We start from the raw sequence: 13,825 nt of genomic DNA, 5'->3' as shown, positions 1-13,825 counted from the left end.
TGGTGAGATGGCTCAGTGGGTAAGAGCACCCGACTGCTCTTCCGAAGGTCCAGAGTTCAAATCCCAGCAACCACATGGTGGCTCACAACCACCCGTAACAAGATCTGGCACCCTCTTCTGGAGTGTCTGAAGACAGCTACAGTGTACTTACATATAATAAATAAATAAATCAAAAATAAATAAATAAATAAATAAAATCTTTAAAAAAAACAAAACAAAAGAACAACGCAGCTCGATTGCTCGATTACTTCCGTCCAGATCAGTTCCCATCTTCAATGTTTTTCCAGGAGGAGTACAGGGACCTCCCAGCACCTTGTGCTGTCATTCAGGCTCTTTCTCCACAGCACCACAGCTGCCAACACATCATTAAGTACACACTGAATACTCATCTCCAGTTTGTAAGTAAACAGGATTCCACATGACAGAGAATTAATGGGCCAGGGCCCTCTTAAATGTACGCTATTACGCTATGACAACCCATCCCTCCATTTTCTTCCTATCTGTAGCCCCCAACCTTCAAGCCTGGTACAAAGGCTGCCTTTGGGCATAAAAGACAACACAGTGCCGGGCAGTGGTGGCACTGCCTTTAATCCCAGCACCAGGGAGGCAGAGGCAGGTGGATTTCTGAGTTCCAGGATGGCCAGGGCTATAAAAAAAACAAAAAACAAAACAAACAACAACAACAAAAAAACCTGTCTCAAAAAACCAAAAAGAGAAAAAAAAAAGACAACACAGTTTGTACTTTTGGTTTCAAGAGTTTTTTCAGTTCATTTCCATAAAAACGTAATATAAAAGGCAACGCCGCCATCTTCCCCTCCTGGGGGTGTTCTATCATGTTGGTGTAGGCTGCTTGCTCCAGTGATTCATAGCTCATCGTGAGATCTGTGCAGGGCATGGTCACATAGATCTGTAAATAGTACGAAACAGTGTGAAGGAAACAGCCACCCTCACACACACATACACCCTCCCCAGAAAGCACCCCGCACTAACCGGCAATCACCGTGGCCAACCACCCCCCACAGCTCCCTCTCCTGAACCCAGGGTAACAGAGACACATACTCTGAGAACTATTAGGCAAAGACTGGAGAGAAATCACTCCAAACACTAAGCCAAGGGAAATGGAAGCCAGCTGTGTGGGACACCTGTCAGAGGTCTGAGCGTGTGGCCACACATTCTGTGTGGCGAGGGTCAGGGCCGCAAGCCGAGTTACACAGGGCTGTGAACGTGGGACGGAAAGTCCGGGGTGCTCACCTGTCCGCTTACTGCAAAGTTTGTCTTTAACGTTGTCAGCCTCTCTGGAGAAGAATTCGATAAGCTCATCCTCGTATTCTTCCACAATGCTCTCACACTGCGGACCAAGAAGACAGAGAACTGACCCAGATCCCAAGCCGGGCAAAGACACTGGCTCAGCTCTCTACTTGGTTTTGGGGTCGGGGGTGGGGATTTTATAGACAGGGCCTTACTATATCCGCCCAGCTGGCCTCGAACTCACTATGAACTAGGCCCAGCCTCAAACTTAAGCTGATCTTCCAACCGCTGCTCCTGGAGTGCTCGGGTTACAAGCAGGCAACACCACACACCACATCTGCATCCATCTCCCATCCTGTCCCAGGGAATCCCTATGAACTCCCAAGAAACAGCTACTCATGGCACAGCGGTAACTCACCGCAAACTTGAGGGTGCCGCTGATATCTGAGTCAATTCGGATGCCCTGCAAGTCTAGTTCACTGGATTCTCCATTCCGGCTCACGACGCGTACGTAGTTCTTGCGGTGGGTAGAAGGGTCAATCTGTTCCCCATATTCCTTCATTCGGTCACACACCTCCTCAAGCAACTCTGTGAGGTGGGCCTCTGAGCGGGCATAAGGTACCTAGAAATGAACTCAGCCTTTGATCACACCCTTCTACCTCAGATGTTACTCATTTGAACTCTTTCCTTTCAAATCTAGCTCAAACAACAAAGAAATCTTCCCTAATGATATCCTGTGGCAACATCTGCCCATTCTTTCTTCCTCTCAAGTTACTTTCAAATGTGCACATTTTGTTTGTCCATCCTTTGGAACAGGGTCTCACCCTGTAGCCTTGGTTGGTGGCCTGCAACTATGTAGACCAGCCTGGCCTTGAACTCATAGAAATCGACCCCCAACTCCCAATCTGTGTCCCCGAGAATCCCTATTAACTTCCAAGAACCAGCAGTGCACAGTGTAACTCACAACCTCCACTCCAGGCAAATGTACACTCTTATTTTGCCTGATTATAAAACACGCACCAATATCCTTAGCTCCGAATTATAGGCAGAAACCACTTTGATTAACTATAATCACCTATGTTTTTTCCCCCTGTGAACTTGTTTAGTTTTTTGTGGACATAGGTATTTATCATTTATTAAAATAACATTAAAAGCCAGATATATTGTCACCTTTAATTCCAGTACCCAGGAGGCAGAGGCAGGCAGATGTCTGTAAGTTCAAGGCCAGCTTGGTCTACAGTACAGTGAGTTCCAGGACACCCAGGGCTGCAGAGTCTTGGAAATAAAATAAAAAACCAAACAAACAAAAATGTAAAGAGGGGGTACAGGTTTCGATGACAGCACACCAACATGCTTCACAGAAATGTTTCCTTAATGGGACTGGAGAGATGGCTCCGTGTTTTAGGAACACTGGCTGCTTTCCCAGGGGTCTGGGTTTACACATGGCAGCTCAGAACTGTTTTTAACTCCACCCTCACACAGACATGTATTCGGGCAAAACACCAATCCACATAAAGTAAAAATAAATCAATCGTTAAAAGAAATTTCCTTGCATATTCCTTACTAGGTATAGCTTTAACTTATGCTTCTAGCTAAATTTCTTGAATACAAAAAAAGTGTTTGCTTGCATGTATACATGCGTGGTGATCACAGACACCAGAAGGGAATGTTTGATTCCCCAGAATGAGTTATGAGCCACTACATGGGTGCTAGAATCCGAACCAAGTCCTCTGCAACAGCAGCACGTTCTCCTAACCACGGAACCATCTCTCCAGCTCCAGGGAAGACTTTGAGTGCAGGTATCACAGGAGTGTACCAGTATGCTGGGTTGATGGGATGCTAAGGGCCAAACCCAGGGTTCTGTGCATGCTAGGCTAGCACTCTATCAACTGAGCTACATTCCCAGCTGGACAAGACCTCTTATTCTTTTTTTAAAAATGAATGTATATATACAATACTGCTATAGTGAAACAAGAGCCATGTGACCTGGGGATGAGGAGAAACAGACTAATCAAGACCTAACCTCTACAGCAGAAACAGTTAATTGAGGTTTGGGGCAAAGAAATACGTGGTTATAACTTTCCAGGCTCTTCCAGATAGGCAGAGCCCAACTGCTCTGCTGTTTGTGTACTAGGATTACAGGCATGCAAATATCTTAAGTGGCTTAGAGCCCAATCCTTCAGATACACAATCAGACACACAATGTTCTGGCTCCTTGGTTGGTTGTTTGATTTTTTTTGAGATAGGGTTTCTCTCTATAACAGCCTTGGCTGTCTTGGAACTCTCTTTGTAGACCAGGCTGGCCTTAAATTCAAGATCGGCCTGCCTCTGCTGGGATTAATGGTATGTACCACCACACCAGGCTGTTTCTTTTCTTTTCGAAGACAGTACCTAATTCTATGGTGTAGACCAGAACTAGAACTCAGAAAGATCCTTCTGGTCCTGCCTCTGAGGGTTGAGATTATTATCATTACAGGTCGAATGACTTCCTGCTTTCTTCTCTTCGGACAAGTTCATACTCTAAGCCCGGGTGAGCTACTTTATTTGAGGGATAGTAAATTACCTCCACAACTGACTGGCTGCCATCTGGATTGATTCGGAAGGATCCCATCTGAATGGTCTTCTTGGGGTCCACGCGGGCAATTTCCCACTCTAATTCATCCACCAGAGCCCTGCAAGCTGGTGTCAGGGAAGAGAACAGGGAGTGGGGATGGTGAGGGGAATAAGGGTTTTTCTATCCATCCTTGTTCCAAGCTTTGGATCTCATGACTCCCAAGGGTCATCTTCCTCCCACTTCTCCACTGGTCTTCGTGCTTTTACCTCCACAGTGTAGATCTTGGCTCCTTCGAGCCCAGGCAGTTCCCAGCAGGACCCCCAAAAGTAGGGCTAGCCAACCCCAGCCTTTCATCTTTAGTGTAACAGGGTCGCTCCACCTGGATTTGTATGAAAATGAAACACAGGTGTGAGGAGAGCGATCCATTTTCCCCATGACCGTCAGCCCTCATTCCAAGGCCTTCAGAGGCCTCGGTGTGATTCGGATTCTGTTTTCCAGGAAAAGACCTCGTTACAAACACCCGAGGGACCGGAGTTCGGGATGGGGGAATAGGAAGTGAGAGCTCGGGACTGGGACTCGGATCCAGAAACCATGTCCTCCACAGGTGAGGGCCTGGGTTTTGATACTTTGAGGGCACTGAGGGCTCACAGAGCTATGCAGTAGCTTTGAGATGGAGGTTATCGATTACGCGAGAATGACGGGCAGAAAGGAGCTGCCAGCAAGGAACCATCAGTTAGGCCACGAAGCCAGCGAGCACACTCCATAACCAGGGCCTATGTGGACCTAGCACCAAGGGTTCCGGAATCCCCATCTCTAGAATGTAAGTAGCTCCCGTGCAGACAGACCAGCCCCTTTTGTAAGGACTCCGCCATTGCTTCGCTCGGGTCCATTCCCAACCTCAGTGTGCCCACAGCCTCTGACGCTCGCATCTGTCCCACCTCTGCTCCCACGGCCGCCGCCGTGGCCCAGGCTCTGGAAAGCAGCCGGACTCTCACTTTGTTTTCTGTGGCTCCCAACCCTAGCAGCTGGCTGGGAAAAAAGGGGCTGTCCCGGCTTCTCCAGAGCGCTCCGGCGCCCGCCAGGTTCAGGGTGGCCAGTGACCGCCTGGCCCAGCTTCCCGCACTTAACTAGGCACCTAAGCGGAGATCTGAGGGTCCCGTGCGAGCCCCCCGCGAAACTGACCCTAAGCCCGCCCCTCCAAACTCTCGCGCGAGCAGGCAGCTTTAGGAGCGCCTCCGAGGCAGCGAGGACCCCTTGGAAGGCTTGAGGACCCAGACTTGCGTGGTGAATCAGTTCATGTGACCAACCAAAGAACAAAGGTAGCCTAGTTTATAGTGAGGACCGAGCGCATGGGGTGCCTGGGGAAATTGCATCAGTCCAGGTGGGCTAGGACAAAACAGATGCAATTAGTAGTGGGAGAGAAGCCTAGGTTTCAATGCACAAAGATTTCATGATACAGAAAACTACATTTCCCAGGAAGCACTGCAGTACCACTCTGCCAGTAGCTACAGGTCTTTTTCTTTCTTTAAAAAAAATAAAAACAAACTAGTTTTTAAAACAACTTCCTTCTTGTGCCAAATTAATAAATGATCGTCATTAGGTATGTATTAGGGAAATATCATTTTTGGTATTATCTGCCTTTTCAGGCAGGTTCTTGGAGATTTCTCTAATTTATCCTCTGAGGATGGGGGTGTGGGTTATGTTACGGTCAATATTATTAGCTCTCACGCTGTGAATAGAGCAGTTCTTCTCTGAATTTCTAGCACACCGCAGGTACTGTCATGAGTGAAGCAGTGTCTTGCTATGTAGCCCAGGATGCCTTGAACTCAACTCCCTGTCGCAGGCTGGTTGGGAACTGTGGTTCTCAACTGCTCGACTGTTAGGATAACAGGCTGACACCATGCCTTAAGGTCTTGAGATAAACTGGGATTTGTGATCGCTTTATGTATTTAGGGTGCTAGGCGACTACAGCAAAGACCGAACACTGTCCAGGGGAAGAACAATTATGTTCCTCCTGGTGCCTGCCCAGCATGGTGCTGCATGCCTTTAATCCCAGCACTTGAGAGGCAGAGGCAGGCAGATTTCTGAGTTCTCGAGGCCAGCCTGGTCTACAAAGTGAGTTCCAGGACAGCCAGGGCTACAGAGAAACCCTGTCTCGAAAAACAAAACAAAAAACAAACAACAACAAAAAAAATTATGTTTCTTCTGGATTCATTCATTCTGGGCCTCCAGAATCCTCATTTCTAGGTGTGGATCTGAACACAGTTTTCATTTTCTCATTGTTTGGTGAAGTTAAATCAAAGAAAGAAAGACAGAAGCCAAAGAATTCCACACTAGCGGTTTTCTAATGAGATAAAAATACTTTTATTTTATAAAACATGCTGTTTTAAGCAAAATTTTTAAAAAATAAAACAAAACTCGAGATAGAATGTATGGAAGACAGATACTTCTCAGCTGTGGTCAGGAATGAAGCCAGTAGCTCAGCTTCCTGCACACCGGCTTGATTGGCCCATTGAGACTCTACAAGCTGGTCCACCCAGCCACCGTCTCTCAAGCAGCTAGATGCTGGAGCTGCCTGGGTCTCTGTACCCTGTGACTGTCCAGGACTTCAGTCCTCTAGCAGGCTGGGAACTGAGAGTTCTGGTTCTAGAGCTCTTTTGTACAGATATCAGTTGCTCAGGGTATTTATTACAAACACCAATCACTCCACCTGGGTCACTTTAGGCTTTGTTTCTGGCCCACTGTTTTGCAGAGGATAAGGGGGAATCTGGCAGCTAGAACCTTTGCAACAATTTTGCTGCTTTCCAGTTCTATTAATAGCACCGTCTGTAGACCCTGAGCAGATCCAGTTCTGGAAGTGGACAGGGTAAAGCCGACTTGAGAAGCCACCTCTCAGTTCTGGGGACAGCACTGAAAGGGAAGGCAGCTCACAGTGCCAGCACTGAGGAGAAGACAGCTGCGTCTGTTAGGAGACAGAATCACGGAGACCAGGGTGAGCAGAGGAGGCACCAGGACACTCCCTATACAGAAAGAGCATGAGGGAAGTAGGGCAAGGCATGGACATTTCAGACTCGGGCAAGCGGCTACACCAGTGTCTCTCTCACTGACTGTTGGAAACACTGAGTGATGTGTGAACTGTAAGACACTTCAGGAGCAGGTGGGAGTACTGTTATAATCTGAGGTGGTATACAAGTTCTACATATGCCAGCAACACCTACCCAGCCCAGTTTCCCTCGCCTCAGCCCAGCCTTACTCTTGGGACTTGTCTGGCTTTCAGGCTCAGGCACCTTCCAGTCCATCTTTCGGCCCTTCTCATAGAGACCCTTGAGCACCTTGTGGAAGGACTCGGGCTCGGTGCCGTTCTTGCTCAGCTCCAGATACTTCCGGTAGAGTTGAAGGGCTGTGCGGGCATCCTCAATGCTGTCATGGGTCTCACCTTGAATCTTCAGGTCTGGGGTAAACCGATACTTAAGGAACTCACAAAGGCGGCACCCCGTTTCTATCCTGGCACCCACAACACTCCCATGCAGTCTCCCAGAACCATCTTTTCTTATTTTATGTTTCCTCAATGTTTTGCCTGAGTGGTCTATGTATGGGTGTGCATGGTGACCATGAAGGTCAGAAGACGGCGTCAGATTGCCTGGAACTGAGGTTACAGATGGTTGTGAGCTATCATGGTAAGTGCTGGGGCTTGATCCTGGGCCCTCTGCAAGAGCAGTAGTAGGTGCTCTAAGCCAACTCGTCAGACCCAGAAAACATCTTCTTAAGTTAGTGATAGATCTAACTGAAACCATTAGCCGAAAAAAATGGTAATTCTAACTTGAGAAATAACTACTCTTTATTCTAAAATGTTTCCTGTTTTGTTGTTCTTGGAGATTTTTTGTTTGTTTGAAGACAGGGTTTCTTTGTGTAGCCCTGGCTGTCCTGGAACTGAGACTATAGATCAGACTGGCCTCGAATTCAGACATTCACCTGCCTCTGCCTCCTGAGAGATTGTTGTAGCTTTTTGCTATCGTTGTTAAGACAGTATCTCCTCTACTGCCCAGGCTGGCTTCAAACTTACAGACCTGAAAGCGTCGCCTCCTGGTGCTTTCTACTCTCCTTTTTAAAAACAAAAACAAATAAACAAGGCCTTTTGTAGCCCAGGCTGGCCTTGAACTCATTATGTCCTGAGACTAACCTTAAAATTCTGTTTCTTCTGTGTCTCCTGAGTTGGGACTCTAGGCAGGCCTGCCGCCTGTGTCCAGTTCCATGTGGTGCTGGGCTCTCAACAAGGACTCTACCAGCTGAGCTGTATCCCCCGCCCCTGATGTTTTCTTTTAAGATTTATTTGTTTGTTTTATGTGAGTAAAACACTGTCACTGTCTTCAGACGCACCAGAAGAGGGCATGGGATCCCATTACAGATGGTTGTGAGCCACCATGTGGTTGCTGGGAATTGAACTCAGGACCTCTGGAAGAGCAGCCAGTGCTCAACATAACTAGTTACAGGGCAGCCAGAGCTACTTAGTGAGACACTGTGTCAAAACAAAAACAAAAACAAAACCCCAAACAAGAAACAAGCAAGCACTGCTGAGCCATCTACCCTTCCCCGCCTTGAATGTTTTCTGCTCGTAATCAGTTCTTACTGTAGGGCGCACGAGGTAGAGCAACTCACCTAGAAAATACCAGGCCAGGAATCGTAGGGAAATCATTCGTTTCCGGGGCATGTGGAACAGGTAGACTGTGTCAAGAACTTGGTCCTTGGGCACCTGGCAGGGACCAGAAGAACAGAAGCCTTGAGATAGATGATCCAGAACCTCCCATTCTCTGAATTCAGATATACGCCCTGAGTAGCCAGCCAGAAGAGTAACTCCGAGGTCAGCAAGGTGGCTCAGCAGGTAAAGGCATTTGCCACCAAGCCTGACAACCTTACTTCAGTTCCCAGGACCCACGAGATGGAAGGAGAGAGTTGACGTGCACAAGCTGATCTTTGACCTCTGCACGTGTAACTCAGTACTTGCAGGAGGAGGTGTGTATGAGCGCGCACACACCAAATAAACTTAATTTTGTTTTTTAAAGTGTGGTGAGTGAATGAGGATGGTCAGAGCAAGTTGGGTTGGAAGAAGGCTGTATATTGGGGGGAGGGGGGTGCTAAGCATGGTAATATACGCCTTCAGTTCTAACACTCAGGAGGAGGCAGGCAAACCTCTGTGAGTTCAAAGCCGGTCTGCTTAACTTAACTAGTTACAGGGCAGCCAGAGCTACTTAGTGAGACATTGTGTCAAAACAAAAACAACAACAACAACAACAAAACCCAAACAAGAAACAAAAGACGACAACAACAACAACAAAAAACACACTCTGAAATAAGCCCTGCCCGAACCATGAGGTTGATGACCCGGAAGTCCTTCTGCAGACCATGACCCACAAACTTGACTCCAATATCAATGAGAAAGCGAAGCTTTAAGTAGGTAGACTTGAGGGTTGTGAGGTGCTTTGAGGAGATTTTGGCATCAAGGTCTCCTGGCTTTATCCCCGAGTACTGAGTCAAGTAATCTACTACCTAGGAGTAGAGAAAAAGACAAATCTCTGGGCTGGAGAAGGTGTGGTCTCTTCCAGTCACTCTTCTCAGTGTTCTTAAGCACTCTATGGAAGCACAGGGTTGACGTCAATGCCCCTCACATCCTCTCACCTGCTCCTGCGTGGAGATGTAGTCATCAATGAAGGGGATGCCCTCGTTAGGCCCTTGGCCCCGAACACAGGTGATCCTTGCGACTGACATCTGGCTTGGCTTAATGGTGGACTTGGTACCATCACTGCGTAACTCTGCTTCTTCCTATGTCACAGGGTTAATGTGGACACCAGAGAAACACAATTCCTAATATCCTCAGAGTTCTGTCCCCGTTCAGGTCCCATCTTTTGGCCCTGGTTACCTCATTAAGAGTGACAAACTCAGCATCCAGGCCCACCAGGTCCCCGACCTGTGGCATCTCATTCAGCATCAATGGAATAAAGGTCGTGTGTGTTTTCCGTTGCTTCCGTGCCAGCGAGGCTTCTGCCAGCAGCACACTGGCCTCAATGGGGTTCTTGACTGGAAAGGGAATGCAGAGAAGACTAGGGCTAGAGAAATGGCTAGGGGAAGACCCCAGGATGGCTGCTCAGAGGCTCTCCGTCTATACTGTGATCTCCTGATAAACAAAGCATTTGGGGACAAGGAGTGTACCTGGGTGGCCAAGTCTACAGCCTGAGGTTGACCCCCAGAATCCACATGGAAGAAGGAAAGGACCTACTTCCACAAACTCCTCATGTCCACATTCTGCTGTGGTACACATACTAATGCACACACACTGAGTAAATTAAACTGTAATAAAAAAAAATTAAAAGGGGACTGTACCTGGTAATACAATAGATGAAATTATAAAATTATCAAGAACAGACCAAGAAAAAGACAGAAATGGTGGGAATGACAGAATAAGGTTTTCAGTTTGGACCTTAGCTACAAAATCCAGAAAAAAACAAGCTACAGAGAAACTATCGTTTAAAGGTACCAAGTTGGTACCCCTGAAGGAACTCATGCCCCTGAGAAGAGACGGTCACGTGATGGCAATGACTGGAACGGGGCAGCTTGCTCCGCTAGCCTGACAATCTGAGCATACACAGGGAAGGGGAGAGCTGATGTTACAAAGTTGTCCCTTGGTCTCTACACACAATAAGTGCCATCTGAAAAAAAAAAAAGCTATCCTATGGTGGCCATTCTCATTCAGACAACTACAAAAGAGGATAGGAATGTTCAGAATCAAGTTTAACCTAAGCCACTCTTATCTAGTGTCCTCCACGCCACCCTCGGAATGTCCAACTACAAAATTAATTTTGTTGTTTTGAAATGGTTCTTACTCTATAGCCCAGGTGAACTAACTGTATAGTCCAGGTCATGAACTCATAACAATCCTCCTGCCACAGCCGAGTATTGGGATTACAGGTGTAAGCTACCATCCCCAGCTAACTTCCAAACTTAAGATCTGATCAGCAGGAATTTCTTTAGTATCTTTAGAAGAGTTAGCTCCAGCTACCAATCCTGAATACTACTACTAAGATGTCCACCCCCAGGCTCTCTCCTGAGACCAGCTTAGGCTGCCTAAGCCTTTGGGCCACTCCGTGCCACTTACTGTTCAGATTGTATCTGGAATTGAGATTCCTTTTGACATAATACAGGATAGCAGGTACTTTCCAATTCATGTCAAACTGCACGGCTTCATACTAGAGGAGACAGAACACAGGGGCTAGAGGATAGCTCAGAGGTAGTGTGCTTGCATTATGGTGCCTAAGGTTCTGGGTTTAATTCTGAGCACTGCCTCACTCTGGTTTTTGGAGACAGGGTTTCTCTGTGTAGCCCTGGCTGTCCTGGAACTCGCTCTGTAGACCAGGCTGGCCTGGAACACAGAAATCTGCCTGCCTCTGCCACCCAAGTGCTGGGATTAAAGGTGTGTACCACCACCACCCGGCTATATATATATGTTTAAGTCTTCTGATGCCATTTATTCAAAAAGCCTCTCTAGATTCATCATGACCCTTCCCGGCATTCTACAGGAGCCCAAGAATAAGAACACTAACGGACAGGCAGATGAAGGGGAAATGGGCTGTAATTACACCTGCGGTCATGGCACTCTAGAGGCTGAGGCAGACAGATCACGAGGTCAAGGGTACCCCAGGCTGCACAGTGAATTCACGAACCTAAGTCACACAGCAACGCCCACTCTGAACTTCCCCAAAATAATAAGATGGGGAACAGAACACGTTTGACTTACCTTATCAATTGGTTCAATGAGGAAGTCATTGAAGAGATACCACTGCTGATGAGTCACGCCCTGCACAAGTACAGAGCCAGGCTGAAGTCAAGTGAGAACTATCTGTCTCCTGGCCAGAAGCTCGGGGACAGCCTGGGACTGTACTGCAGCCACCTCTTCCCTGTGTCATTTCACTCACCTCCTTGCGCTGGTGGTAGGTCTCACCGACTTTGATGTGAGCCACCAAGCTGCCGCCTGTTCGTGAGTCCAGGATGTGTACCACAGTAGCCATCAGGTCATATACATAGACACCAAGCTCCTCCTCTGCCCTGGCCGGACCCCACTGCGAGGGGGCACCCAGGCTGCTAAGCTAAGTTTAAGGATGGGTTGTGGGATGGGGGACGGGGATAAAGGGCAGAGGGTAGGGTATCTCCATTTTAGCCCACCTATGACTTCCCAACTCTAAACTGAAGTATTCTAGACAACCCCAGAACTGGTAAGCGTGCGTTTTATTCCTTTCCTTGGTCCTCTAAGGTCCTCCATCCCCTGCCCTGCCTCACCTTCCGCCCACCTTCGCTCCCTCAGTCCCTCTCTTCTTCCCACTTTTCAACTGCCTGCACCTCATGCTCGTCAGCCCAGTTGCAAACATCCAGCCCTTTGTTCTTGGTCATCTTCATGCGGATAGAAAATGGAAGCCAGACATTCTTCAGCTCCTCGATGGAGGAACACAGAAAACCCTCTGGACTCCTCAGTTCCTTCCTATTAGGACAGAAGAAGTGGAAATGTACTCTCAAGATATGGAACCAGTGGGCAGAGAGACCAGCAAGTAGCTCCGCCGTCTGACAACTCTAAGATGCACCCACCGATCAGCTAAAGCAAACTCTTTGCTCTTTATTTCCCCGCCGAACTTTTTCACCGCTATTTTGAAGGCAACCTGAACACAAAGGAAAGAACATATTCATATACCCAAGTAAAGCAAGATATAAAGACAAAGGAGTCATGGGAAGTCCTGCTTCCAATCATGGTCACTACCTCAGCTTGCAGTCTCCAGAAATCAGCCTCTTTTGAGCTATTCACTTCACAGTTAATGACAAGAATATCTGGCAGATGTCGGATGTTTCGGGTCTGAATCTGAGAGAAGGAAACAAGAAATGGCATTGTCTACAGAAAAAACAAGAAGCCAAGACAGGATCTGTAAAGGTGGAGTTCTTCCCTCTCCCCATACGCCCCCGGAAGGCGGTGCTAACACTGGCAGGCCACCGTGCATGAGTCCTCAAAGAAGCGGAACCCCAGCTTACTCACTGTGGGCTGGTACTTCTCACAGTTGTCACACCAGGCCTGTGTGTTCTGCTCCAGGCAGATACTTCGCTTCAGCACCTGAGCAAAGTCATAGTTCTTCCCGGTTTTATCTGAGGGGAAACTTGACACTTCACTCCATGCTCCCTCCTCTACCCACGGTACCCCCAAAACCCCTCTGTGGTGTTACAAGTTATCTGAGGGAGCCTCCCAACCCAGGTGCAGGGTATACCACAGATGCTACCCTCAGGGTAGGAGAGTGTGAAGAGTAGGGTGGACGAGGCCCGCACAGTCTCGCTGCCGCAGCGGCAAAGACTGCAGTTCTCCATCTCACAACTGAACAGCTGCCCAATGATGGAGTCTCCTGATGAGCAGAAACTGCTGAGAGGTGAGGGAGACACAGACACACACACACACACACACACACACACACACACACACACACACACACACACCAAGCGTTAGAAGACCCTTTGAGTCCCAGGGGGCTGGCTTTGGGGGCTTTCTTCTTGTCCAGTTCCATACCTGCCTCCAGCACCTCGATAAGCCTGGGGCACTTCCAGCTCCTGCATATCCTGATGTAGCTGAGTGAGGATGAAGCGGTTCCACCTCTGGATAAGCCGGGCCAGACTGCCCTTGCCTGAAGCCTCATCTGAGTCAGCAAGGATGAGACCCAGAGCTGAGGCCTCAGGGATGGTCCGAAAAGCTCGGAGGAAATTACTGCCCTGGAAGAAGAGGGTTATGTTGACAGAAATGTGCCCTTTTCAACCATCCACCTTCTGTCCCTTGCCATTTTGAGTGTCCCAGGTCTCGGAGGACTGACCTGACAAGGATCACCACGAGAGAGGTCTAGCATGTGGAAGAGGAAGCCGAGCTCGCACGCCAGGCAGAATTCCTTTTGGCAAAGGTGGTTCTGGATCAGACAGCGAACAGGCTCCAAGAAATAGAGCACCTGGGGGGGG

The 13,825-nt window shown here is 48.2% G+C and overlaps 2 protein-coding genes across 11 annotated transcripts in view; both read right to left on the bottom strand.

Annotated features, from left to right (window-relative positions):
• Positions 1-735: 735 nt before the first annotated feature.
• Positions 736-5,098, bottom strand: Cnpy2 (canopy FGF signaling regulator 2). Of its 2 annotated transcripts, none has more exons than XM_021174399.2 (6): positions 4,741-5,097; positions 4,069-4,181; positions 3,812-3,927; positions 1,667-1,870; positions 1,252-1,348; positions 736-907 (listed from the first exon to the last, which is right to left on the bottom strand). In XM_021174399.2, exons 2-6 carry the CDS (start codon positions 4,154-4,156, stop codon positions 864-866), a joined length of 549 nt encoding a protein of 182 aa, XP_021030058.1. In that variant the 5' UTR covers positions 4,157-4,181; positions 4,741-5,097; the 3' UTR covers positions 736-863. The 2 variants fall into 2 exon arrangements, with proteins under 2 accessions (XP_021030058.1, XP_021030059.1); XM_021174400.2 differs by having other exon boundaries at positions 740-907; positions 4,985-5,098.
• A 1,044-nt stretch (positions 5,099-6,142) lies between these two features.
• The window catches only part of Pan2 (poly(A) specific ribonuclease subunit PAN2), a 19,129-nt gene continuing 11,446 nt past the window's right edge, over positions 6,143-13,825 (bottom strand). For 2 of the 9 annotated variants that reach the window (XM_021173663.2, XM_029482701.1), the window contains 16 exons: positions 13,687-13,815; positions 13,389-13,588; positions 13,096-13,244; positions 12,870-12,976; positions 12,600-12,698; positions 12,431-12,501; positions 12,188-12,326; positions 11,767-11,937; positions 11,589-11,648; positions 10,950-11,040; positions 9,717-9,874; positions 9,476-9,619; positions 9,167-9,346; positions 8,459-8,552; positions 7,056-7,253; positions 6,148-6,764 (listed from right to left, as the gene is read on the bottom strand). In XM_021173663.2, the coding sequence (XP_021029322.1) occupies positions 6,730-6,764; positions 7,056-7,253; positions 8,459-8,552; positions 9,167-9,346; positions 9,476-9,619; positions 9,717-9,874; positions 10,950-11,040; positions 11,589-11,648; positions 11,767-11,937; positions 12,188-12,326; positions 12,431-12,501; positions 12,600-12,698; positions 12,870-12,976; positions 13,096-13,244; positions 13,389-13,588; positions 13,687-13,815 (2,025 nt within the window). In that variant the 3' untranslated portion in view covers positions 6,148-6,729. Of the gene's footprint in view, positions 6,765-7,055; positions 7,254-8,458; positions 8,553-9,166; positions 9,347-9,475; positions 9,620-9,716; positions 9,875-10,949; positions 11,041-11,588; positions 11,649-11,766; positions 11,938-12,187; positions 12,327-12,430; positions 12,502-12,599; positions 12,699-12,869; positions 12,977-13,095; positions 13,245-13,388; positions 13,589-13,686; positions 13,816-13,825 lie in introns of all 9 variants that reach the window. The other 7 variants (XM_021173669.2, XM_029482702.1, XM_021173664.2 and 4 more) reach the window with 6 other exon arrangements.

Source organism: Mus caroli, chromosome 10 (genome assembly GCF_900094665.2).
Source record: "Mus caroli chromosome 10, CAROLI_EIJ_v1.1, whole genome shotgun sequence".
Classification (NCBI taxonomy): domain Eukaryota; kingdom Metazoa; phylum Chordata; class Mammalia; order Rodentia; family Muridae; genus Mus; species Mus caroli.
Note: the sequence above shows the minus strand (reverse complement) of the source record. Positions and strands in the feature narration are given on the sequence as shown.